General features: G+C 39.9%; 1 protein-coding gene and 1 long non-coding RNA gene across 3 annotated transcripts in view; one reads left to right on the forward strand and one right to left on the reverse strand.

The window, feature by feature from the left end:
- Window positions 1–2,674: 2,674 nt before the first annotated feature.
- pecam1 (platelet/endothelial cell adhesion molecule 1) overlaps window positions 2,675–27,307 on the reverse strand; it is a 29,373-nt gene continuing 4,740 nt past the window's right edge. The window contains exons 5-15 of one of the 2 annotated variants that reach the window (XM_034190609.1): window positions 24,631–24,891; window positions 24,254–24,535; window positions 20,578–20,877; window positions 20,210–20,491; window positions 17,145–17,277; window positions 16,984–17,042; window positions 15,321–15,374; window positions 15,140–15,229; window positions 7,597–7,650; window positions 4,015–4,037; window positions 2,675–2,881 (exon numbers count right to left, since the gene is read on the reverse strand). In XM_034190609.1, coding sequence (XP_034046500.1) covers window positions 2,735–2,881; window positions 4,015–4,037; window positions 7,597–7,650; window positions 15,140–15,229; window positions 15,321–15,374; window positions 16,984–17,042; window positions 17,145–17,277; window positions 20,210–20,491; window positions 20,578–20,877; window positions 24,254–24,535; window positions 24,631–24,891 — 1,685 coding nt within the window. In that variant the 3' untranslated portion in view covers window positions 2,675–2,734. The remainder of the gene's footprint in view (window positions 2,882–4,014; window positions 4,038–7,596; window positions 7,651–15,139; window positions 15,230–15,320; window positions 15,375–16,983; window positions 17,043–17,144; window positions 17,278–20,209; window positions 20,492–20,577; window positions 20,878–24,253; window positions 24,536–24,630; window positions 24,892–27,307) is intronic. The other variant, XM_034190610.1, reaches the window with a different exon arrangement.
- On the forward strand, window positions 6,597–25,908 carry LOC117528078. The gene is made up of 3 exons (XR_004565668.1): window positions 6,597–6,675; window positions 23,027–23,032; window positions 25,898–25,908. It is a non-coding gene; the product is annotated as an uncharacterized LOC117528078 (long non-coding RNA).

Here is a 27,307-nt window from a genome sequence, read left to right on the forward strand (position 1 = left end):
TTTTAGTGTTTGCACATGAACTCAGGTTGAAGGGACTGCTGGTGATCTGGTGGATGTTAACAGGTTTTATCACATTAAAAAATTCCAGATGCATTTAAAAATAAAAATAAGGAAAGAAATAAGCCACATGTTTCTGACAGTGCATTAATTGGTACAGTACATCAGTGTCCCTCCCCCTCACAAACAAGCAATAAACAAACAGAACGGTTTTTGGACAGGTTGTATATTTTTAAGGTCGGTTCTATGCAACCACAAACTGACAGTTTCTCAACCCTGATTCTTCACATTCTGTTGACCAGTTTCTGAAATCCAGTGAGGGACGATTGAATCAGAGTCAAAGGTGGAAACAAGAATCATATTCCAGGAAAATACAACTTCTGAATAAATTCTAAATAATTTCTGCCCAGAATTTCCTCTCTAGCCTAAATGGCTGGTTATTAACACACAATCAGGAGCCATTTCAGCAGGCTCAAAGGCAAAAACATGTTTCTGGTCATTTTCAGGAGGGAAAAAAGTTTCATTGGAGAAAAATGAAAGATCACTGAATAATTTAACCTCAAAATTTCCTCTCTATTCTTATACAGAGGAATCCTTCAAATGGTGATGCAAGCACCAAATTTTGCACAAATACCCTTTAGACATTTCTCTTTTGAGGAAAAAAAAACAAAAAACAAACTTGCCACTTAAATTTCCAATAGGCAGCCAGGTAGGGGTCAGTTAAGGAATTACACAGGGGTCAAAATTTAAAAATGCTCCAATCACATTGAAAACTATACCACATTATTTAAATATGTATACTCGACTATACATAGTCCAAAAAGGTATCCTTTGGGCTATCTATGACTGAATGTTCAGGAGTTATGGGGTAAAACAGCAAGAATGGTGACAAAGTTTAATTTCACTTTGTACAGGGGTCAAAAGTTAAAGTTGCTTCAGTTTTGGTAAAAAAGTGATGCAAATTACTGGTTGAGTTAACAGGGTTTTAAAAAGGAATAGTTTGCACCATGTGTCATCCTTAGTCATCATATTACAGGGTAACATATGTGACGTCATAGAATCCAATGGATGTCGACATTGTTTGAACTTTACTTTGGAGACCAAACATTCAACACAGTCAAAACTATTCCATTTATTAATCCTATAAACTTGGCCAATAATTTGCAACACTTTTTCCAAAACTGGGACAACTTTAAGGGCTCTTTCACACATAGCACGAATAAGTAGGAATCACAGCAAAACAGCCTGAGTGAGCGAACCACGAAAACATCGAGCCGACGTCGGGAGGGACACACAGTCGGGCAGGCGTGAACAAGTGCACGAAACTGTCCCAGCGGGAACGGAGTGCAATCAGCTGGAGCATGTGGAATGACACTGCGCAGTTACTGTGGGGGGCATACATGCCACCACAGGATTCTAACCTGCAATCAACAAAAGCTCTGATTAACAGATGGAAACTTTACCACTGCGGTATCATCACTGTCCCATAACCATGCCTAAAATCAACAAGGAGATAAACATATTAAAAAAATAATAGAAATCAGATGATGTAGATGAAGTCTTTAATTACGGCGAAAAAGTGCTGTAATTGCCCCTGTTGTGGAATGTGTTGCATCATATCACGCCTCTGCTGTGGAGGAAAAAAAACAAACAAAAAAACCACAGACCATAAAAAAACGGCGCATTTTATTGAATCGTTCTTTTCGAGCAGACATTACAAGTATGAACTGTCTGTTCCTCTGCAGATGACCCATGGTCACAGACATACAGTCATGACATGACTGAATGAAGCAGTGTACTCTTATTATGTCCACATCTGCTGGCCTGGCATGTCCAGCTGGTCCCGCGTGCATTTCTGGCCTGACGTGTGTCCTGTGGATGGCGCACTGCAGGAGAGACACTGCGTCATGTGGAACAGAGCTCACGTGTGGGACGTGACATTTGGATCGCCCACTGTGTGTTATGATCTGATTGTCCATTTCAGCTGGGACAGCTTGTCAATGTGCGCACTGTGCGCTCGCTGGCTGCAGCTGGTCGCAACAGCGATACATGCTTTTATGTATGTCCACGTGAGGACAACAAGCAGATACACATGCGTCACAGTGGACAGTTGTTAGTTCATGTCTGTCAGAACAGTATGTGTTCCCCATCTGGACATCCAGAACAACAGATCTCAACAGCTGCTGCTGTTGGCGGCCACACCCCCTGTCAGTTCAGCACACACACCAAAGTGTCACTCTGTTATGTGATCATTTTTTTTTGTTATTATTTGTTATGTAATTGTGTATGTAGGTAGTGTAGTACCTGTCTTGGCAGTGGTCTCTGTGTTTTTAATGTGACACGTCGTGTGCACTGAGCCGTCAGTCTGTTTTTTTTTTAAAGGGTAATGTCTAAGGAGTATTTGTGCTGAATTTGGTGCTTGCATCACCATTTGAAGGATTGTTTCAGTTATCCGCTGCAATATTGATGAGAACTGATTTCTGAGCAGTAAGTTTTTTTTGTGTTACCATAGCAACACTTCAGTTTCTTAAAAAAGTGTTCCATTACGTACAGCCAAGAGATCCTTGCATCTTGGAAATAATTTGAAAATTAAGACCATACAAACTGGTGATTCTTGAGATGTGACGCAACGGCCACAGATGGACTGACGATGTGAATGAAATAGACATCGTTTCGTTTCTTTTTTTTTGTTGGTACAGTGGGACAGTAGTTTTGAAATATTTTTTGAAGCTTGTTTTCATTCTCCATTGGTTGCAGTGTCAGCATCAGGAATGTTCTCATTGTCAGCCACGTGGTCCTCTTGGACACCGTGCTCACCGTGGATCTCCTGGTCCCCGTTGGGGTCCGTATCATGATTCAGCTGGACGTATTCAACTGATTCCTGCCGGAAGGGGAAAAAAAAATTCTTTGAGATAGAGAAAAGAAAGAAACATCACACAGATGTCTGCGTGTTTGTATGAGTTATGAACAGTTAAATGATAAGAAATTTTTGAGAACAGTCACATCTATAAGTATTTGGACAGTTTTGTAATTTTGTAATAGCATGCCCTTGTTCAGCCATTTCCAAATTTATTATGTTTATGGCTCATTTTGAAATCTGAAAATCCTCTGGGGCCCACCAGAATCCACATATATAATATGTTAAACCAGGTCAGATAAATGAAGAATAACATCATTCCTTGGCTTTGTTTCATAGCTTGTGATTACACTTTCAAAACAAGAAGACATTCAAACAGCACATACCTCCACCAAGGCCACATATGTTCTGGAAAATATGTTCCATATCAAATTCAAAATAATTCCCCTCATGTTCTAGAATATTATCTATGTGTTCACCAAATGTCATTAACATCCTCTGACAACTTTTTGAGATAAATGTTGCTATGTGCCTAACATTCTTCTAGACCTCACTTCCAGAATATATTCAGAATTTTCTCCTGGAACAATATCTATCTGCTCACCAAATTTAATTGAAATCTGTTCATTACTTTTTGAGTTATCCTGCTAAAAGGCAAACAAAAACATACAGACATACAAACATACAGACATACAAACAAACAGACGCCAGTGAAAGCATTACCTCCTTGGCCGAGGCAAAAAAATATTTTGTTTTATCTCATTCCAAACTTTATTAGAAAACTGCAACTGAAAGACTTAAAAAAAGAAAGAAAAAAAAGAAAATCACCTCCCAACCCAGCAGCACCTTCACAGAGCACCATCGGGCCACTTCCTGCACTTTTGGAATCAATACCCTAGTCAATAACCAGTGGTGTGTGTGCACCTATCTTTGATGACAGAATCCAGCTTGTCTAATCAATGCCTGTCCATCCAATGATCTGTCCATCTTTGTGGATCAGGCAGTTTATCTTGGATCATTTAAGCAATGTATGAAGAACAGGCCCTATTACCCTACAAGCACCCAAGGAGATCACAGACAAACCTCATCCCTACACAGATCTATGCGCCTTTGTGTGTGTGTGTGTGTGTGTGTGTATGTGCACGCGCGTTGCTACTTACACCATCAGTGTTGTATACTCCAGCTAGGAAAAAAAAAGAAAGAGAAAAAAAAATAAGCCCAGTAACCAAAAGAACAGGAGGTTGATTCAACTATTCCGCATCACTCCCTCAAACAGCTCTCAGTACCCAAGTGCTGCACCCCATAAACTCAGAAATCCAAGAATTTTCAGCATTCTACTTAAAAACTATCAGAATGGCACTTCAATCTGAAAACAAAACGTTTCTGTCTGGAGTTCACTGAAACATTGCTCCGATGACACTGGATGAACTCAGTTCAATTTTGTGCAGAATTTCCATCTAATATATGTAGCCCCAACTCAAATAAAACATCCATGCAAGATAATGTACTTTAATTTAGTTGGGACTATATATATTTATTTGATAGAATCCAGTCCAATGAGTCAGCTTTTCACTCAAACAAATGACTCACTGGATGAACTCCATTCAATTTTGTGCAGGATTTCCATCTAATAAATATATGTAGTCCCAAATAAATTAAATTCAATTACCTTGCATGGATGTGCTTTATTTGAGTTGGGGCTACATATATTTATTCGATGGAATCCAATCTAATGAGTCAGCTTTTCACTCAAACAAATGACTCAATGGATGAACTCCATTCAGTTACTGGCAGGATTTCCATCTAACAAATATATGTAGTCCCAAATAAATTAAATTAAATTACCTTGCATGGATGTGCTTTATTTGAGTTGGGGCTACATATATTTATTAGATGGAAACCCTGCTCATATTTGAATGGAGTTCATCCAATGCATCAGTTTTTTGAGTGTTGGAAAAAAGAGAAAACCTAATTAAATTGCTTCAGTTGGTAGGACTATTATTAATTAAGTTATTCCAAGTTAAATCAGCAAGTCGGTGTAAATATTACTTGCTACAATCATTTAGATCAAACAAATTGATTTGAATGTAACCAAGTGAGGCACTTTATTAAGTTGGTCCAAAGAATCCTCCTACAATTCCAACAAAAAATATTGCAAATAACAGACAAATTAACTGTAGACTGATGTCAAACTATGTCACCAGTGTTGCAAGCTACTTGTTTATATACTGAAAAGAAGTAACTTTAAAAATTGTCATTTGCGTCAAGCAAACCAAACCTAACATGATAAATATAGTCTGAGAAAAATAACTGGTGTAATAAATTATTTTTTTAAAAGTTGATCCAAGTTTCACTTTTTTCAGTATGGCATTTACAGCTCTTAACCGAATAAAGTGAGGCAGCATAGATGTAAATAATATCAGAATATTACATTTCATCTAGTTATTTTGTTAGTTGTTTAGATTTGTTATGAGGCCACACTTTGAGGTCAGTCATAGGAAGTCCCATCTTTGTACTTGGTCTGGAATGCAACATTAGGATGTGGCACACATGCAAAATATAGCAGAGAAGCTTGAATCTTCGACTGGACTGGGTTGCTTGATGCGAGGACGTTTCGCTTCAAATCGCAGAAGCTTCCTCAGCTAACTCAGCTTCCTAGCTTCCTCAGCTAACAGCTTCCTAAGCTAGGTAGGTGCCCACAACTGCAGAGGGAAGGGCTAAAGAACAACAACTTGTCCGGAAAGCCCTCACAGTATGTGGGTACCCACGATGGTCCCTGGACAAAGTGCAGAAGTCCCAGAAAACAAAGAGACAGGAGACGGATACAAGAAAAAGAGGAGTGTCTCTCCCTTATTTAGCAGGAGTAGGGGAAAAACTACAGAGGATCTTCAGACAGCACAAAATCCCAGTTTACTTTAAACCGGTTAACACCTTGAGACAGAAATTAGTTCACCCTAAGGACAGAATCCCTAGTTACAAACAGAGCAATGTAGTGTATTCTATCAGATGTCAGGAAAACTGTCATGAACACTACATAGGTGAGACTAAGCAGTCGTTACACAAAAGGCTATACCAGCACCGCAGAGAGGGCGCCAGTGGACCTCAGTCTGCAGTTCATCTCCACCTTAAAGACACTAACCACACGTTTGAGGACAAGGAAGTTAAAATATTAGCCAGAGAGAAGAAATGGTTTGAGAGAGGGATCAAGGAGGCATTCTTTGTGAAACGTTTGAAACCCAGTCTTAACCAGGGAGGGGGTCTGAGATACACTTTATCCCCTGTTTACAATGGGGTACTCAGGTCAAAGCAGTTTCAGTCTTTTGTTCATGGTAATGAGTCATTCACGTCATCAGCAGAGTCGTCAAGGGAGCCATAAGGAGACAGTCCGTCCCATCATTAGGAGGGACAGCTGCCCTGTCATTAGGAGGGTGCTAACTAGAGCACAATAGGTGCTAATTAGAGCTATTGTTTAGTCACTAGCCTATAGCAGTCTGCCTCTCGGTAGGAGGGGTCTGGTTAGGTTTAAAACTCCAGCTTTTGTGACTTCTGATTATTCTTCTCTACAAGAGTCAGACAGAAGTCAGACCACCAGAGCAAGAATTTTAGCTGAGGAAGCTTCTGCGATTTGAAGCGAAACATCCTCGCATCAAGCAACCAAGTCCAGTCGAAGATTCAAGCTTCTCTACTATGGAAACCACCTGGACAACTGAGAGTCTACACAGAAACATGCAAAATATACACCTTAATTTGTTTCCTCAAAAATTATTTCCTGTATCATATTTAGATGAGCTTTTATGCATAAGTAACTAAAGTGAACTCATGTTTGAGCTATCTGACATCAGGGTAAATGTGAGGCATTACTGTAAAGCCCTTTGAGCATCTGATGCCAAGTGCTATATAAATGCGGCCCATTTACCATATCTGTAAAAAAAAAGGTCACCCATGAACTCATGTTTGTACTCTTATTATGCAAAACATTTGAATGTGATCAAGGTTGCATAACACTCTTGTGCTTTCAATAAATTTTTAGCATTTGTCAGTGGTGATTCATCATACTTTTTCCCTTTTTTGTTTATTATTCAACCAGGGTTCTAGTTTTTGGAAATCCACCCAAATGCAACTGGGTATAAAAATTTAAAAGTTAGTGAACATTTTTTAATCACCTGCAAAAACAAAACAAAACAAAAGAAAAAACCCCAAAAGCAAACAAACAAACAAACAAACAACCCCCCCCCCCCCCCAAAAAAACAAAAAACAAACAAACATTGATTTTCATTGTTTTCTACCAAAAGCTCATCATTATGATGCAGGACTATGGAGTTGCAAAAAAAGTTTGTAACCCTAATGCACAATTATGCACACTGAAAATTATTTTCCAACAAACAAGTCTGCTTTTTGGCATCAGAGAAGCCAATTTCTTAACAATGAAAAAAACAGATCATTTTTTTAGTTTGTAGGTTATAGTCTCCCAAGTGTATCAAACAATGGTTGCTGTCAGTGTCAGCGGATGTACTGCAGGCCAACACGCGTTTGTTAGAACAGCACGTTTCCTGGGACAAAGACAGGAAATGGACACCTGACGTGTTTCTGTTTTAACGTTCTTTCACTAACAATGCTTGTGTTTAAAGCTGGGCTGAAGCCTGTTTCCTGGTGTTTTTTTTTTTAATGAAGCTCTGGTGAATGATTCGTCTCAATGTGTAACATGAGAGGGATCTGAAGGAGGAAGAGGACGCTGGACGTACATTGCCTGGAGTTCCGTTTTTTGCTGTGCGTCGTTTCTTTGCTCTCCTGTGGAACTGTCACAAGAAAACGTATAAATGCAAAGAGTTTATTCAAAATAGGATAAGATAAACTTTATTGATCCTACATTGGGGAAAAAGCAAGAGACATACAGTAGTAAAGAAAAGAAAAATATTTACATTAAAGAAAGGTGACTAAAGTATATTGCAGTGTTTGCTGGTGGGTGCATAAATACTAATGTGAACAGATTATGCGAAAAATAGAATATAAGTGAGTATGTATATATATATGCGAAGCTACCATCTGTGGGATTATGACTGAACGCCTCTAAGTCAGAATCCTGCCTAGACGAAGTGATACCGAAGTGCCGTGGATTTTCGGTTGGCCCCTGATAGCTTGGGGGGGGGGGCCCGGTGAGCAGAGCCGCTCGTGACTGGACTGGGGCGCGGCCGGATATGTGGCCGCCCCTCTCCTCCCACCCAACTCATGTTTGTGGAGAACCTGGTGCTAAATCACTTGCAGACGACCTGATTTAAAAGTTAGTGATATATATATATATATATATATATATATATATATATATATATATATATATATATATATATATATATATATACGAGGTCTGTTAGAAAAGTATCTGACCTTTTTATGTTTTTCAAAAACCATATGGATTTGAATCACGTGTGATTGCATCAGCCAAGCTTGAACCTTCGTGCGCATACGTGAGTTTTTTCACGCCTGTCGGTTGCGTCATTCGCCTGTGAGCAGGCTTTGAGTGAGGTGTGGTCCACCCCTCTCGTCTATTTTTTATTGCGAATAAATGTCTGAACGATTTGGAGCTTTGCTGCATCAATTTGTTTCCAGAAACTGTGAGAGACCTCCAGGTGGACACCGTTCGGAAAATTAATATGGCTTTCAGGGATGATTTTATGGGGATTACACAGATTAAGGAGTGATCCAGACGGCTTAAAGACCGCCCACAACTGCTGAGAGTGCGGCGCGCTCCCAGCCCCCATCGACAGGCTGACACTCCGCTGGAACAGCCAGATCATTTCCAACGTGAAGGCTTTGTTGATCCGGGACCTCGTCTGACTTTCACAAAAAGGCTGAAGATGTGGACATCAGCACTTTTTCGGTACATTCCACTGTTACAGGAGTTTTTTTCATGGAAAGAAAAGCGGAGGGACGCGCCACAGAGCCGTTCATTATGCGGGACAAAACCACCTTGGTGTTGGTCACAGGACGGCTTAAAGGCGGATTTCAGATGGATTCCGGTTGCTTTTCAGTCGTGTGATTATCCGATTGTGATTGTGCATGAGCTGGACCTGCCCCAATATGTCCTGGAAGGCTTCATCACGGCGTTGCTTTGCGCCATGCAGCTCCACCGCTACGCGCGGAATTCCTCCGCACGTCTGTCTCAATGTGCCGAAAAAGTGCTGATGTCCACTCTTTTCACAATTCCTGTGCTAGTCAGACGACATACCGGATCAAGACAGCGTCCAGTTTAGAAATGAACGGCACATTCCACTGTTACAGGAGTTTTTGTCTTGGAAAGAGGAGTGGAGGGACGCGCCACGGAACTGTTCATTACGCGGGACAAAACCACCTCGGTGTTGGTCTCTCAGGACGGCTTAAAGGTGGATTTCAGACGGCTGTGGGTTGCTTTTCAGTCGTGTGATTATCCGATTGTGATTGTGGATGAGCTGGACCTGCCCCAACATGTCCTGGAAGGCTTCATCACGGCGTTGCTTTGCGCCATGCAGCTCCACCGCGACGCGCGGTGGAGCCACTCCTCTTTCCATGACAAAAACTCCTGTAACAGTGGAATGTGCCGTTCATTTCTAAACTGGACGCTGTCTTGATCCGGTATGTCGTCTGACTAGCACAGGAATTGTGAAAAGAGTGGACATCAGCACTTTTTCGGCACATTGAGACAGACGTGCGGAGGGCTTCTCTCCCCCTGCCATCCCCTCATTACCCCATCCCCGTAGAGACGGTGCCTGCTCCCAGACTACCAATAACCAGCAAAAATCTATTTAAGCATAAAAATTCAAAAAGAAAAAATAATATAGCACCTTCAACTGCACCACAGACTAAAACAGTTAAATGTGGTCTATTAAACATTAGGTCTCTTTCTTCTAAGTCCCTGTTGGTAAATGATATAATAATTGATCAACATATTGATTTATTCTGCCTTACAGAAACCGGGTTACAGCAGGATGAATATGTTAGTTTAAATGAGTCAACACCCCCGAGTCACACTAACTGTCAGAATGCTCGTAGCACGGGCCGGGGCGGAGGATTAGCAGCAATCTTCCATTCCAGCTTATTAATTAATCAAAAACCCAGACAGAGCTTTAATTCATTTGAAAGCTTGTCTCTTAGTCTTGTCCATCCAAATTGGAAGTCCCAAAAACCAGTTTTATTTGTTATTATCTATCGTCCACCTGGTCGTTACTGTGAGTTTCTCTGTGAATTTTCAGACCTTTTGTCTGACTTAGTGCTTAGCTCAGATAAGATAATTATAGTGGGCAATTTTAACATCCACACAGATGCTGAGAATGACAGCCTCAACACTGCATTTAATCTATTATTAGACTCTATTGGCTTTGCTCAAAAAGTAAATGAGTCCACCCACCACTTTAATCATATCTTAGATCTTGTTCTGACTTATGGTATGGAAATAGAAGACTTAACAGTATTCCCTGAAAACTCCCTTCTGTCTGATCATTTCTTAATAACATTTACATTTACTCTGATGGACTACCCAGCAGTAGGGAATAAGTTTCATTACACTAGAAGTCTTTCAGAAAGCGCTGTAACTAGGTTTAAGGATATGATTCCTTCTTTATGTTCTCTAATGCCATATACCAACACAGTGCAGAGTAGCTACCTAAACTCTGTAAGGGAGATAGAGTATCTCGTCAATAGTTTTACATCCTCATTGAAGACAACTTTGGATGCTGTAGCTCCTCTGAAAAAGAGAGCTTTAAATCAGAAGTGTCTGACTCCGTGGTATAACTCGCAAACTCGTAGCTTAAAGCAGATAACCCGTAAGTTGGAGAGGAAATGGCGTCTCACTAATTTAGAAGATCTTCACTTAGCCTGGAAAAAGAGTCTGTTGCTCTATAAAAAAGCCCTCCGTAAAGCTAGGACATCTTTCTACTCATCACTAATTGAAGAAAATAAGAACAACCCCAGGTTTCTTTTCAGCACTGTAGCCAGGCTGACAAAGAGTCAGAGCTCTATTGAGCTGAGTATTCCATTAACTTTAACTAGTAATGACTTCATGACTTTCTTTGCTAACAAAATTTTAACTATTAGAGAAAAAATTACTCATAACCATCCCAAAGACGTATCGTTATCTTTGGCTGCTTTCAGTGATGCCGGTATTTTGTTAGACTCTTTCTCTCCGATTGTTCTGTCTGAGTTATTTTCATTAGTTACTTCATCCAAACCATCAACATGTTTATTAGACCCCATTCCTACCAGGCTGCTCAAGGAAGCCCTACCATTATTTAATGCTTCGATCTTAAATATGATCAATCTATCTTTGTTAGTTGGCTATGTACCACAGGCTTTTAAGGTGGCAGTAATTAAACCATTACTTAAAAAGCCATCACTTGACCCAGCTATCTTAGCTAATTATAGGCCAATCTCCAACCTTCCTTTTCTCTCAAAAATTCTTGAAAGGGTAGTTGTAAAACAGCTAACTGATCATCTGCAGAGGAATGGTCTATTTGAAGAGTTTCAGTCAGGTTTTAGAATTCATCATAGTACAGAAACAGCATTAGTGAAGGTTACAAATGATCTTCTTATGGCCTCGGACAGTGGACTCATCTCTGTGCTTGTTCTGTTAGACCTCAGTGCTGCTTTTGATACTGTTGACCATAAAATTTTATTACAGAGATTAGAGCATGCCATAGGTATTAAAGGCACTGCGCTGCGGTGGTTTGAATCATATTTGTCTAATAGATTACAATTTGTTCATGTAAATGTAAATTTGTTCACTTTATACATGCTTCCCTTAGGCAGTATTATTAGACGGTATTGCTTAAATTTTCATTGTTACGCAGATGATACCCAGCTTTATCTATCCATGAAGCCAGAGGACACACACCAATTAGCTAAACTGCAGGATTGTCTTACAGACATAAAGACATGGATGACCTCTAATTTCCTGCTTTTAAACTCAGATAAAACTGAAGTTATTGTACGTGGCCCCACAAATCTTAGAAACATGGTGTCTAACCAGATCCTTACTCTGGATGGCATTACCCTGACCTCTAGTAATACTGTGAGAAATCTTGGAGTCATTTTTGATCAGGATATGTCATTCAAAGCGCATATTAAACAAATATGTAGGACTGCTTTTTTGCATTTACGCAATATCTCTAAAATCAGAAAGGTCTTGTCTCAGAGTGATGCTGAAAAACTAATTCATGCATTTATTTCCTCTAGGCTGGACTATTGTAATTCATTATTATCAGGTTGTCCTAAAAGTTCCCTAAAAAGCCTTCAGTTAATTCAAAATGCTGCAGCTAGAGTACTGACGGGGACTAGAAGGAGAGAGCATATCTCACCCATATTGGCCTCTCTTCATTGGCTTCCTGTTAATTCTAGAATAGAATTTAAAATTCTTCTTCTTACTTATAAGGTTTTGAATAATCAGGTCCCATCTTATCTTAGGGACCTCGTAGTACCATATCACCCCAATAGAGCGCTTCGCTCTCAGACTGCAGGCTTACTTGTAGTTCCTAGGGTTTGTAAGAGTAGAATGGGAGGCAGAGCCTTCAGCTTTCAGGCTCCTCTCCTGTGGAACCAGCTCCCAATTCAGATCAGGGAGACAGACACCCTCTCTACTTTTAAGATTAGGCTTAAAACTTTCCTTTTTGCTAAAGCTTATAGTTAGGGCTGGATCAAGTGACCCTGAACCATCCCTTAGTTATGCTGCTATAGACGTAGACTGCTGGGGGGTTCCCATGATGCACTGTTTCTTTCTCTTTTTGCTCTGTATGCACCACTCTGCATTTAATCATTAGTGATCGATCTCTGCTCCCCTCCACAGCATGTCTTTTTCCTGGTTCTCTCCCTCAGCCCCAACCAGTCCCAGCAGAAGACTGCCCCTCCCTGAGCCTGGTTCTGCTGGAGGTTTCTTCCTGTTAAAAGGGAGTTTTTCCTTCCCACTGTAGCCAAGTGCTTGCTCACAGGGGGTCGTTTTGACCGTTGGGGTTTTACATAATTATTGTATGGCCTTGCCTTACAATATAAAGTGCCTTGGGGCAACTGTTTGTTGTGATTTGGCGCTATATAAAAAAATTGATTGATTGATTGATTGAGACAGACGTGCGGAGGAATTCCGCGCGTCGCGATGGAGCTGCATGGCGCAAAGCAATGCAGTGATGAAGCCTTCCAGCACATGTTGGGGCAGGTCCAGCTCATGCACAATCACAATCGGATAATCACACGACTGAAAAGCAACCGGAATCCATCTGAAATCCACCTTTAAGTCGTCCTGTGAGACCAACACCGAGGTGGTTTTGTCCCGCGTAATGAACGGCTCCGTGGTGCGTCCCTCCGCTTTTCTTTCCATGAAAAAAACTCCTGTAACAGTGGAATGTGCCGGAAAAGTGCTGAGGTCCACAACTTCTGCCTTTTTGTGAAAGTCAGACGAGGTCCCGGATCAACAAAGCCTTCACGTTGGAAATGATCTGCTTGTTCCAGCGGGGTGTCAGCCTGTCGATGGGGGCTGGGAGCGCGCCGCGCTCTCAGCAGTTGTGGGCGGTCTTTAAACCGTCTGGATCACTCCTCAATCTGTGTAATCCCCATAAAATCGTCCCTGAAAGCCATATTAATTTTCGAACGGTGTCCACCTGGAGGTCTCTCACAGTTTCTGGAAAAAAATTGATACAGCAAAGCTCCAAATCATTCAGACATTTATTCGCAATACAAAATAGACAAGAGGGGTGGACCACACCTCACTCAAAGCCTGCTCACAGGCGAATGACGCAACCGACAGGCGTGAAAAAACTCACGCATGCGCACGAAGGTTCAAGCTTGGCTGATGCAATCACACGTGATTCAAATCCATATGGTTTTTGAAAAAAATAAAAAGGTCGGATACTTTTCTAACAGACCTCGTATATATATATATATATATATATATATATATATATAGAGAGAGAGAGAGAGAGAGAGAGAGAGAGAGAGAGAGAGAGAGAGAGAGAGAAATGGTAAAATTATTGCACAGGATAAATTGCACAGTTGTGCATCTAATAAAGCACAAAAGGTGGCGGAAGTCGTAGTTAATAGTGCAAAAATCAGCAAGTGGATATGGTGCTAAATCATTTTGAAGTATTGTCACTGCAGTTGGAATAAATGACCTGTGGAGGCACCTGCTTTTAACTTTAGTCACATGCCGCAAAAGAATTTCCTGCTCTTCCATCAGAATGTTACCATATGCCACTTTTACCATAACAGGTGGTAATGGTCAAGAGGTTAAAGTAGTGAGCTTGTGACCAGAGGATTCTCTCTTCAAATCCCTAAATGCCCTTAGCCAAGGTCCTTAATCTTCATGATATGCAGCTGAGTGCCTTGCATGGTCACACCCTGATATCAGTATGTGAATGGGTGAATATGAGGAACCGGTTTTGAGCGACATTTTGCAAATCTAACAACTTTACATTATTTTACAACACTTGTGATGATGACATGAGATGATGTGAGATAACATGACATTTCTTTTGTCTGACTATATTACTGCACTGAGTCCCAATATTTGAGCAACATTTAGCAAATATAACAATTTTATATCATTTTATAGCACTTGAGATGAGATGAGATGACATGAGATGTAATGACATGACATGAGATAACATGAGAAGAGATGCCTTTGTTGCTATTGTTCTGAGAGTAATGAGAAACAAGTTGGGAACTCTACAGCATTATGCAACTTAAAAGCAACAGTAAAAAGTTAAGCAAATCCAAGCAATATAAATTATATCATAAGTATTTTCAGAAAATTAACATATAGCAACATATCGGTGAATATATGTACTATGATACTACAATATATGTGCAATGTACACTCAAAAAATTGACTCATTGTACATGGTTGATCTGGATCCACCCCAATATTTACTCCATTCATCCTTGACACAAGGTCTACCTCTACATCAAATTTCACTGAAATCCATTGTTATTTTTGAGATATGCTTCTGACTGTGTAGAGCAGTTAGTTCAGTGGGATGAGGAGATGAGCTATCAATATATAGACCTGGTTTTATTCCCAATCACACTACCTGTCTGTGTCCTTGGACAGGACACTTCATCTCGATTATCCAAGCCCACTTAACTGTAAATGGGTACTGACGGACTGACGTTCTGTACAGATGGATTTCTAGGCCCTTGTGCTACATAATCTGGGGATAAGCACCAGTGGGCCTCAGGGTCTACGTATATCAAACTTAATTCTTTCTTCTTCTGATGCTCAAACAAACAAACAAAATACAACAAAAGCATAACTTCCTCATCAGGTATCGTTACCTGCATCAGAATCTCCGTCTTCGGTCTGCACCTCAGTGCTCTGTACTTCTGGGTTTTCTGGCAGGGTCACATTTTTCTGATCCTCAGACTCTGCAGGACAATAGAGCCATTGGATTGAACAATGTTGACTTGGTTTTCATGGAATTTAATATAATAAGATGAAAAGTTTAACAGTCCTGACCAGATGCTGATACATGCTCACTCCAAACAGTTTTTCCCATCACCTGTGGAGTGGCTACAAACAAGAAGACAGCACCAACATCACATTTATTCATTCACTGCTTAAACATTAAACAAAGCAGATATTTTATATATATATATATATATATATATATATATATATATATATATATATATATATATATATATGCACACACACGAGTATATTATACAAATAATGGATGGTAAGGAGTCCAACATAGAGAAATAGTATATTTGTTACTATATTGCTACGCCTCGTCCAATAATACTTTTCTTCATCCAATATTTCTCTATGTTGGACGACTTGCCATCCATCAATTGTTATGTTCTCCACCCCCCTCCCAAATTAAGCCGCACCTCAGCGTAAAATTTTCGTAACAACTTTGCAAGCCCTTGCCTGTCAAGTTCTGTCCAGTGACAGTTTGTTGATTCAGCTCCAATTACTGTGATTGACGATTTTGATTCAGATGAATGCTTCTAAAATGTCAGTAGCGTGCTTGTCTACCTTCTTAGTGTTTTTTGCATCCTTGGAGTTCAATATTTCCACCAGTTCCTCCTCTGTGAACTCAGCAAACCTCACTGGCAGACGATTTTCTGCTGTTGTTGACATGTTTGTTGCCATTTTTTCAACCAGCGTCTGTCAGATAGTTCCTGACCTTTGTATGCCGCGCTCTGATTGGCTAGCTGTTGGCAGTAAGCTCTAACGCTATTGGTCAGTGGGAACCGATCCAATATAACTTTTGGTCCTAGCCTTTTTGGATCCTTTTGGCTCCAACATAACTTTCTGGCGTCAAGCATGCCAAAATACAGGTTAATGATGGATGGAAAGGCTAATCTGTAATTGGCTATTGCAATCTGAGTGGAGAACATACATACATACATATATATATATATATATATATATATATATATATATATATATATATATATATATATATATATATATATATATATATATATATATATATATATATACACACACTCAACAAAAATATAAATGCAACACTTTTGGTTTTGCTCCCATTTTGTATGAGATGAACTCAAAGATCTAAAACTTTTTCCACATACACAATATCACCATTTCCCTCAAAGTGTTTGGCCAAAAGTGTTGCGTTTATATTTTTGTTGAGTATATATATATATATATATATATATATATATATATATATATATATATATATATATATATATATATATATATGAAATAAAAAAAATACATACAAGTATGGTCATGTCCTCAGCCACTCAAAGTTTGTTGTCAGAAACGCAATGCTAACAGGCTGATATCAGCATTAAAACTCATTAGCATCATACGATGGGATGCTAATTGGCCACGATTAGGAAGAAAACTCTAGCAACGCATAACGTGATGCTAACAGCCCAACGATAGCATGAAAACTTGCTAATGTTAGCATGAGCCGAGTGCCTCTGAGAGAAATAGGATTATTAACATGCTTTAAAAATATACTTTTGTTTTTACAATTTTGCTTAGAAAATCTTACTGCACATCTTCAGGTTACAAGTTGCTTGAAAAATGTAACTAGGTGTAGTTTTTGAGTTTTTTTTGACAGACAGCGTAACTAACTAACATATACCAGACACACATTTTTGGGCCTTGGAGGATGTATAATGTTAGACTTTACCATTGTCAGCCTCAGTGACCTCTGCCTGGGTCAGACTCACTTCCTCTGGTTTGGGCTTCCTAAGATACAAAACACATCAACGCCACTTCAGCTTGCCACGCAACTCATATCACTTTAACTATAAAACACATTTTTGACTTAACAGGATTGAAGTGACTCACCCTGAAAGGTCAAGCTGTCTTTTCCTCTTAAATGTAAGATGACGTTTTTTAAAGGCGACAACGAGGATACAGGCGACCACAAACAGGATGCAAACGACTGCGATCACGCCTTTCTTCCAGCCAGCCAGCGTCACTGACAAATACATTCAGATTCAAGTCAAATAATTTTATTTATGAGGCATTAAAACTCGTCATCCAAAGTGTTCCCACAAAACATGCAACTTTTTTGCTCTGACATTGTTTTCCTACTGTCACTTCCTGATACACAAAGGTTTTTAATTTGCTTTCTGCACATTTTTCAGAGAACAGATTTGTCTTATCAACACAAAATGCTCTGAATGTGTGTGGGTGAAGTGACCAGTGATGTCTATTTTTTTTTGGATGTCACAAGATCAAAAGGTCAAGATCACATGAAGCACATTTTGACTAAAAATGCTTGTAACCCACACATTTGATTGTGAGCCTGACTACAAGAAGACAACTGATTTTGGGATGAGAAGGTGAAAGGTCATGCTCACAGGAATTGCTTTAAACATTTTTTTTTAGGTCGTGATAATGCCTGCTGTACACACCTGCTTTTTGTTTCTTTTCTTTTTTTTTTAAATAAACTTTCTATGTACATTGTGTAGCTTGACTCCAATAGCCTTATTGGTTCTGGGGTCAGAAGGTCAAAAGTCAAGATCATTGGAAGCACTTCCACAAATTACTTGTAAGCATGAAAATGTCTGATGTACTAAACCTGGATGTCACTAAACTTGATGTGTATGCTAGGTAGCTTTACTCCAAGAGCTTTAATGAATTTGGGATCATAAGGTCAAAGGTCAAGATCACTAGAAGCTTTTATTTAGCCACAAATGCATAAACCAAATGCATATACATTGTTACCACACTTGCGTTGTAACTTATCTTACCTTATTCGAACAACCATTTTGTTTTTTGGGTTGCAGGGTCAAAGGTCAAGATCACTGGAAGCTTTTATTTTGCCACAAATGTTGTGATCATGACAAAATCAGCTGCATATACCTCATTGTTAATACACTTGCTTTGTAACTTATGTTACCTTATTCTAACAACCCTTTTGTTTTTTGGGTGGGAGGGTCAAAGGTCAAGATCACTGGAAGCTTTCATTTTGCCACAAATGCATAAACCAAATGCATATACAATGTTACCACACTTGCTTTGTAAGTTATGTTACCTTATTCCAACAACCCTTTTGTTTGTTTTTTGGGTCCGAAGGTCAAAGATCGAGGTTACATTAAGAGTTTTTGTAACAAGTATATTTGTTGGGAGTGCATGAATCTCTGACCCTTTTGATTTTTGGGAATGAAAGGCCAATGTCAAGGTCAGTGGATGGTTAAAAAAACAAACAAACAAAGAAACACAATTGTTTCGACATATGCGATGTATGTTGCCCAGGCAAATTTCATTAACCCTTATTAAATTTATTACTTACAATATCAGGTCAAAAGTCAAGGTCACTGAAAGGGTTTTTTGACATAAGGGTTACTGTGTGAACTGTCAATACTTACAGTAGTGTTCAGAATAATAGTAGTGCTATGTGACCAAAAAGATTAATCCAGGTTTTGAGTATATTTCTTATTGTTACATGGGAAACAAGGTACCAGTAGATTCAGTAGATTCTCACAAATCCAACAAGACTAAACATTCATGACATGCACACTCTTAAGGCTATGAAATTGGGCTATTAGTAAAAAAAAAAAAAGTAGAAAAGGGGGTGTTCACAATAATTTTATTTAAGGATGAAGCCAGCACCTGTTGAACATGCTTTTCTCTTTGAAAGCCTGAGGAAAATGGGACGTTCAAGACATTGTTCAGAAGAACAGCGTAGTTTGATTAAAAAGATGATTGGAGAGGGGAAAACTTATACGCAGATGCAAAACATTATAGGCTGTTCATCTACAATGATCTCCAGTGCTTTAAAATGGACAAAAAAACAAAAAAAAAAAACAACCCAGAGATGCATGGAAAATAACCATCAAAATGGATAGAAGAATAACCAGAATGGCAAAGGCTCACCCATTGATCAGCTCCAGGATGATCAAAGACAGTCTGGAGTTACCTGTAAGTGCTGTGACAGTTAGAAGACACCTGTGTGAAGCTAATTTATTTGTAAGAATCCCCTTGCAAAGTCCCTCTGTTAAATAAAAGACATGTGCAGAAGAGGTTACAACAACACATCAACTGGCCTAAAGAGAAATGGAGGAATATTTTGTGGACTGATGAGAGTAAAATTGTTCTTTTTGGGTCCAAGGGCCGCAGACAGTTTGTGAGACGACCCCCAAACTCTGAATTCAAGCCACAGTTCACAGTGAAGACAGTGAAGCATGGTGGTGCAAGCATCATGATAAGGGCATGTTTCTCCTACTATGGTGTTGGGCCTATATATCACATACCAGGTATCATGGATCAGTTTGGATATGTCAAAATACTTGAAGAGGTCATGTTGCCTTATGCTGAAGAGGACATGCCCTTGAAATGGGTGTCTCAACAAGACAATGACCCCAAGCACACTAGTAAACCAGCAAAATCTTGGTTCCAAACCAACAAAATTAATGCCTCGCAGATGTGAAGAAATCATGAAAAACTGTGGTTATACAACTAAATACTAGTTTAGTGATTCACAGGATTGCTAAAAAAGCAGTTTGAACATAATAGTATTGAGTTTGTAGCGTCAACAGCAGATGCTACTATTATTGTGAACACCCCCTTTTCTACTTTTTTTTACTAATAGCCCAATTTCATAGCCTTAAGAGTGTGCATATCATGAATTCTTGGTCTTGTTGGATTTGTGAGAATCTACTGAAGCTACTGGTACCTTGTTTCCCATGTAACAATAAGAAATATACTCAAAACCTGGATTAATCTTTTTAGTCACATAGCACTACTATTATTCTGAACACTACTGTACAAGGAGATGAAATGTTACCATGTGTTCACTTTGCAGTTGTTAATTTTTTTAAACATTTATAGGGTTCAGTTAAGTTTCACTAAGACTGACAGTTAACACAGAGAAACTGGTTCTACTGACTGAAGATAAAACAGACCTTCAATGTTGACGGTGTAACTCTGTTTGACCTCGTTTGCCTGGTTGGTGCTCATGCAGTAGTATTTTCCAGCGTGCTCCTCTTTGACACCTTTGATGATGTAAGATTCTTTCAGTTCGGGGGAGGACTTGAATGCGAGCACGCCCCCTCTGTCAGAGTGGTACCAGGTGAAGTTGATGGGAGGCGTGCCTCTCTGTACGGTGCAAGTAAAGGTCACGTCCTGGCCTTCTGCGATGTGCTCTGTGTTGGGGATTGTAGTCAGCTGTGGTTTGGACACAGGCTCTGCAGAGGGTAAAATACACTTTAGTTCTGCAGTAACTTTCCACAAACGATTCGGTGTATCTTCATGATTCCTACATCGAACACACCTATGATGACGGTTGAGCGTAGCAGCTTCTCTGCCGAGCTTATCTTCGAGGGTATAAATGCATTGTTTTTCGCATGGCAAAGAAATTTGAGGATGTCGTCTCTCTTGTAGATGGCAGAGGTGTTGAAAGTGGCTTGATCGCCCGCCTTTGTCACCACTCTGGTGTGGTGCTGCCTGTTGGGGCCGTACAGCACGTATGTAATTGGAAGGCTCCCTCTGTCACTGTGACAAAGCAGGAGAAAGGGCTTTCCTACCACGAGCACATCCCCAACCACACTCAGCACAGGCTCCGAAACAGGAACTGCAGCAGAAGAGAGCAGAATGCAGATTAAAGCAGGAATATGAAAGAACTTTATTAATCCTGAAGGAAAATTGTTTCAAGATCATAATTTTCAAAATATTTAGTCATAATCTAATGCATTATTGTTTCGCACATTTTTTTAAAATTGTGATCATTTTGTTGTATATATATATATATATATATATATAACAAAAATGATGTCATACTTATCAGTTTTTTTTTTTTTTATTTTGGGTTGTTAACAGGATTGATGGACAGGTTTTTTAAAAATCAAATATAATGATGGATTTCTTCCAGACTGGACTACTGTAATGCTCTGTTTTCTGGTTTACTGTGGTCCATGATCAAGGGTCTTCAACTGGTTCAAAATGCTGCTGCCAGACCTCTGACACGAAGCAGAAGATTTGACCACATTACACCATTCTGGCATCCCTTCACTGTCTTCCGGTCTCTTTGAGATTGTATTTAAAGTGTTATTATTGGCCTAAAAAATTGTTCACGGTCTGGCACCCCCCTACCTGGCCAGCCTGGTTGAGCCCTACGTACCGGCTGGGGCCCTGCGTTCACAGGGTGCAGGCCTATTGTGCGTTCTTAGGGCGAATTAAAAGGTCAGCGGGTTACAGCTCTGTGGAATGATCTGCCTGTGCAGATCTGACAGTCCGACTCAGGCCAGATTGAAGACACTTTTTTTCCCTGTTTTATCATTAGTATTTTATACGATTGTGTGTTTCTTTTTTTATTCCTTTTATTTATTTTATTCTGTCTTTTAAATGATGTTTGTGAAGCGCCTTGAGGCGACTAGTCATGATTTGGCGCTATACAAATTCATAAATTTGATTTGATTTGTCTAATTTGGAAATAAAACTAGGATAGAGCAAATCCACAAAAACGGACAGAGCCACGACAAATTTGGACAAATTAAAAAAAATTGCAATATAAGGCATATGAAGACAACCAATTTGAATGAAAGCTGGGAAAAAAGAGAAAGAATAGAATAGAAACTTTATTGTCATTGCACATATATACATCCATACAACGAAATGTGTCCTCTGCATTTAACCATCCTAATTACAGTTAGACACAATCCAACCACTAGGAGCAGTGGGCAGCCACAGTCCGGCGCCCGGGGACCAACTCCAGATGTAGATGCTGCCTTGGTCAGGGGCAGAGAAAGGAGCAGATCCTAAATAAGCATGTTTTTGATCTGAAGCAATCCTAAAATATGAGAGGTGATTGAAATGTTTTGAGCCTGGCCTAGAAAAGTAAAGTGTGGTTATCCATCTTTTGCATTCTGGGAAAAAACATTTCTTGAGAATGTGAAGCTTTGACTCACTGGGTGCAACGTGGAGAAATGTTAGTGCATGCTGTGGACATCTAGAAGAATCAAAAGTATAAAATGAACTTTTGAAAATGTTCCCGTTCCAGTCTATGGTACTCTGCTCTTCACCATTTGGATGATTTGAACAATCCGCCATTGCAATCTCAAGGACCACCTAACTCCCCAAATATCCAACCAATGGTACATTACAAATTACAACTTAATACTGACAGCTTTACAAAGAATGTTGTTTGCTCAGTCACATATATGCTACTATCTATGATGCTTTAGAGTCATTTTCAACAGTTTGAGAAACACTTTTAAGTTATAATATGATATTAATTTAAAATGTGACATTTTACAAAATATACTCTCAGACCATTAGAGCTCGGTCATGGACCACTGGTGGTCCACAGACCACTGTCTGAGAAAGGCAGCTCTGTATGTATACAATTGCTAAACTGCAACATTTCTGTCTTTGCATGTGTGACAATTCTTTGATTTATTTTGTTATTGGTAGAATGGCCAAAGCAGATGGTCACCCCACTGAGGCTGATCTGCTTGAGGTTTCTTCCTTCATTTAAAAAAGGCCCGATTACATTTTTTTCTTACCAATGTTGTTGCCTATTTTCTTGCTCAGAGCAGTGTTGCCACAATTACTTTGAAAAGTTGTACTTTCATAATTACTTTATTAGCAGCTTTATGCAGCTGCCTTATTAGGAGCTGCCGACAACTTGTAACTAATAAGTAATGTAACTAATAAGGTAATCTAACTTGGTTACTCTTAAGACTGAGTAATCAGCAAAGTAACTAATAGTTACTTTTATATAGTTATTAGTTACTCACTGAGTACTCAGAAAAGTAACTATTAGTTACTTTTCTGAGTACTCAGTCTTGAAAATAACCAAGTTAGATTACTAGTTACTTTTAGCAGCTGCTAACAAGTTGTCCGCAGCTGCTAATAAAGTAATGGTTAAGTGTTGAGCTTCAGACCAGAGGATCCGCAGTTCAAACCCCAGCCCGACTGGAAAATCACTAAGGGCCCTTGGGCAAGGTCCTTAAACCTCTGGGGTCCGAGGGCATGTTTTGGACAGTTCACTCGCCTGGCATAAATGTTTTATTATTGCTGTTAACAGCTCTCCCTGCATCCCACAATCACGTTTTATGTATCTTTTTTCAGGACAACCTGTGCTTTCAGAATATATATGCTTTTGTTCTTTTTTATAAGTGTAATAAAGGTTTACAATCAAAAATTAGGATGAAAAAGTAAAGCGGAAAATAATTTTCCACACACATTTATTCAAAACACACAGCAAACTATAATAAACAACTGTTTTGACACTTTATAAAGGTAATTTGAGGTCTTGTGTGAAAGACTGTACAACAAAAAGGTTCAAACAATAAACACAAATGCACATTTTGAACAATATATACAAAATGATCTATGTGTTTTTTTGTCTTCATGGTAAAGGCATCAGAGTTATTCAGTGACATTCACATGCAAACTAGTGGAGCAATCCTGATAGTTACACACTGTTTGAGCATGTGAGATTGTCATCAGAGGCTCTCCGTCTGCTTTCAGTGATCGCTGTGCATAATGGCGCAGGGCGCATTTGGAGCCCAATAGTATGTAGTCATTGGAGCACCCAGGGAGCTATTTAAACGGGCCAACTAGTAACATATCACTCCTGAAAACAATCTTTGGCTTTTCATGTGAGGTGAATCTGCCCTACAATTGGATTTTGGAAAACCATGTGACAGTGAACTAATTCTGATTGGACACTCACATTGCACACGTCATCACACAGCGTCTATGAGGAGTACAAAGATGGCCGATGGCTGGCTCGAAAATCCGCGTTATTAACTTTTCAGCAAAAAAACAAAAAAAAGTTTCTATCTCATATCATTAAAAAGTTATTTATAATTTAGTAAAGCTTGGTGAATTGTGAATGTGAGTCATAATTGTAAAGCACTTTGAGTGTCTGATGCAGATGGAAAAGCGCTATATAAAAGCAGTCCATTTACCATGTATTGATGCTTTTGATGAATCTTACTTACCTTTGGCTTCAACAACAACAGAGGAGCTTTCTTTTACAAAGCTGTTCATCAGCGAGACCGTCTGGACTTTACATGTGTACTGTGCATTCTGAGCCGGCCCTGCCACCACGCTGTATGTGGTTGTGTTCGTGAGTTGCGTGGAATTCTTGAAGATGGAGTAGCGCAGCGTGTCATTGGTGATCCTGCTGTGATCATAAATGGTGACAGAGCAGGTTAGCGTGAAACGTTCTCCCTCAAATACTTCAGCCGGCTCCACCTTCAGCTGTGGTCTTGAAAACACCTCTGTTTGGGATGGACACAGGAAGTGAAAATTCCAATGAGACACAATGCTATGGATTTAGTAAAGAAAGCAGGTTGAAGTGCTTCACAACATTTGCCTTTGACTGTGATTGTTTTTCTGGTTTCTTTCTGTGTGTTGTCCAACTCTGCTTTGCACACGAGCTCCCTGGAGTCCTCTGTTTTTGCCGTAATTCGATGATTCAAGCTCATGGAGGCTTTCTTGAGGATCTTCCTGTCCTTAGTCAGGAACACTTGTACATTCTCAGGGGGCGCGATTACTTTACACACCACCTCAATGATTTCACCCTCATAGACGGTAGTGGAGGGTAGAATATTCATTGTTGGCGAAATGTAGAGTGCTGCAAGATACAATGCAGATTGATCAGTTTCTCCCACCTTCTTCATAAAGCCCACATACGGTCCAGAGGGATGTACTACAAAGTGAGATCAACGTACGCAGGCTTTCTTTTAGTAAGCTGGCTCAACATACCCAAACGTCCCAATTAGAGGTAACTTGTATTGGTGGTTATCAGCTTGATTTGTTAACTGGGGTCTTTTGTTTCAGGATCTAGAATGGTTCCCATTAAATAAGGTGTCTTATGCATCATTTGTCACATCTTCTGGAAAATTGGACCAGTAATGCGCCACATATTTCAGCCAGGAGGAGCAAGTAACTATTTTGCAGATGTAACCTGGAGGCTAAAACCCAAGGCCTGTAGTGTTTATCTCTACATCACCTTTTGGTATGAGGGGGTGATGTTCACTCACTGTATTGCACCTGTTGCCAACCTTTACACTAACCCCCACCTAAACCCCACTTCCATCAGGGTCATGTGTTGTGCCTATCCCATATTGGACTCAAAATCATGACCTTAGCTATGGCGTGTTTTTCTGTGCATAATCCAGCACAATGGTGTCTGAGTGTTGAGGACTCCAGTGATTGGAGAAGGCCAAGGGGACGTACATGCTTCAGCTGGCAGGTAGATGGCAACTTTAGAGATACGGAGATTGTCTGACTGGATGGTTGCCATCCAGGAACCAAGGCAGTTTTGTGGTGTTATGGTGGTCCTAGACTTGACACAAGTTGATTTGGTATGGGAGGCAGATACTCCAACAAGGAGGCTACAACCGAAAGGATTTAGTGTCTATCACTGGTCCATCTTTTGGTGTCAAGGACTGAAGTTTATTCAATGCATAACACCTGCTAGCTACCATTACACAGAGCTATGGGAAGTAGAAAGACACCATTACAGCTAAAGGCAGCACTGCTGCTGCAAATAAGGTAGAGAGGAATCCTCTGAGGATGCTGGGGCCAGTTGGTGCTGGTACTTATCTCTGGATAACGTAGCCTGAGGTGAATGAGAGTCTATGACTCTCCCTGGATGGGACACCAGTCCATGGCAGGTTTATTTGCACAGACAAAGGTGGTACACATTTAGATCTGGGTGGACTGCACCAATGCAGATAAAAGGACTTGTCCAAGGGTGCAGAAATGCTAGGTCTACATAGTAGTAGCCCAAGTCCTATCCCATTGAGCTACCTGGAAGAAGAAGCAAGTCCTGCACAGGCTCTAGGCCCACTGGTGCCAGTTCAAAACTAAGGATTCCTTAGCGTAAAGCAAATGAAATTCTACCACTGTTTTCAGGGTTACCGCAGTCCAGCATTAGGGGTCTTCAGCTGGTTCAGAACACTTCTGCCAGACTTTTGACACGAAGCAGAAGGTTTGAACATATCACACCCATTTTGGCATCTTTACACTGGCTCCCTGTCTATGTGAAAGCAGATTTTAAGGTTCTATTATTGACTGTTGTCAATGTTGTTGGTCATTCGGCTGCTCCTGGTTTTTGTTCAGGGTCACCACAGCGGACACAGCCAGATCCGCTTTGGTAAATGGCACAAGTTTTACGCCGGATGTCCTTCCTGATGCAACTCCAGTTTTACCTGGAGAAACACACACAGCCGCTGGTGTTCCAAAGAGGTCTCCCATCCAAGTAACCAGATCCTGCACTGCTTAGCTTCTGAGATCTGGCAGGATCAGGATTACACAGAGCAGACCGGCTGCATTATTGACTGTTATCAATAAAATAGAATAGAATAATAGAAGTTGTTCATAGACTGGCGCCGTCTTATCTGGCTGATCTGGTGGAACCCTACGTGCCGGCCCAGGCTTTGCAGTGGCAGGATGCGGGACTTCTCTGTGTTTCCAGGGTGAAGAAGAAGTCAACAGGTCAAAGAGCTTTTTCTTATGGTGCACCTGCTCTGTGGAACGGTCTTCCTGCGACCGCGAGGCAGTCAGAGTCCAGTGACATTTTTAAGTCAAGACTTAAATCCTATTTTTATTCTCCTTCTCATGAATAGTTTTTATTTATCTGTTTTATTCTTTTACTTCTGTTTTTAATTATGTATTTTCATTTTTATTTATTTATTTTAATTTATATGTTGAGCTGTTCTTGTGAGGTGCCTTGAAATGGCTTTTGTTGTGATTTGGCGCTTTATAAGCTGATTAAATTGAAATTTGAAATTGAAATTGAAATTACCCCTGGATGAGATGCCAGTCTGACAACAGGTTACTTGCACAGCCAGAGACAGGACTCATTTACAGCTGGTTGGACTGCGCCAATGCACTTGAAAGGTCTTATTCAAGGGCAAAGGCAGTTAATGTGACTGGGAATCAAAATAAGGCCTACCTAATAGTGGCACAATTACTATCAATTGAAATACCTCCAATATTCAGAGAGTTACATGAAAACTGTGAATTTAGGCATAGTGTACCCT

This window comes from Thalassophryne amazonica, chromosome 16 (genome assembly GCF_902500255.1).
Source record: "Thalassophryne amazonica chromosome 16, fThaAma1.1, whole genome shotgun sequence".
NCBI classification, from domain to species: Eukaryota; Metazoa; Chordata; class Actinopteri; order Batrachoidiformes; family Batrachoididae; genus Thalassophryne; species Thalassophryne amazonica.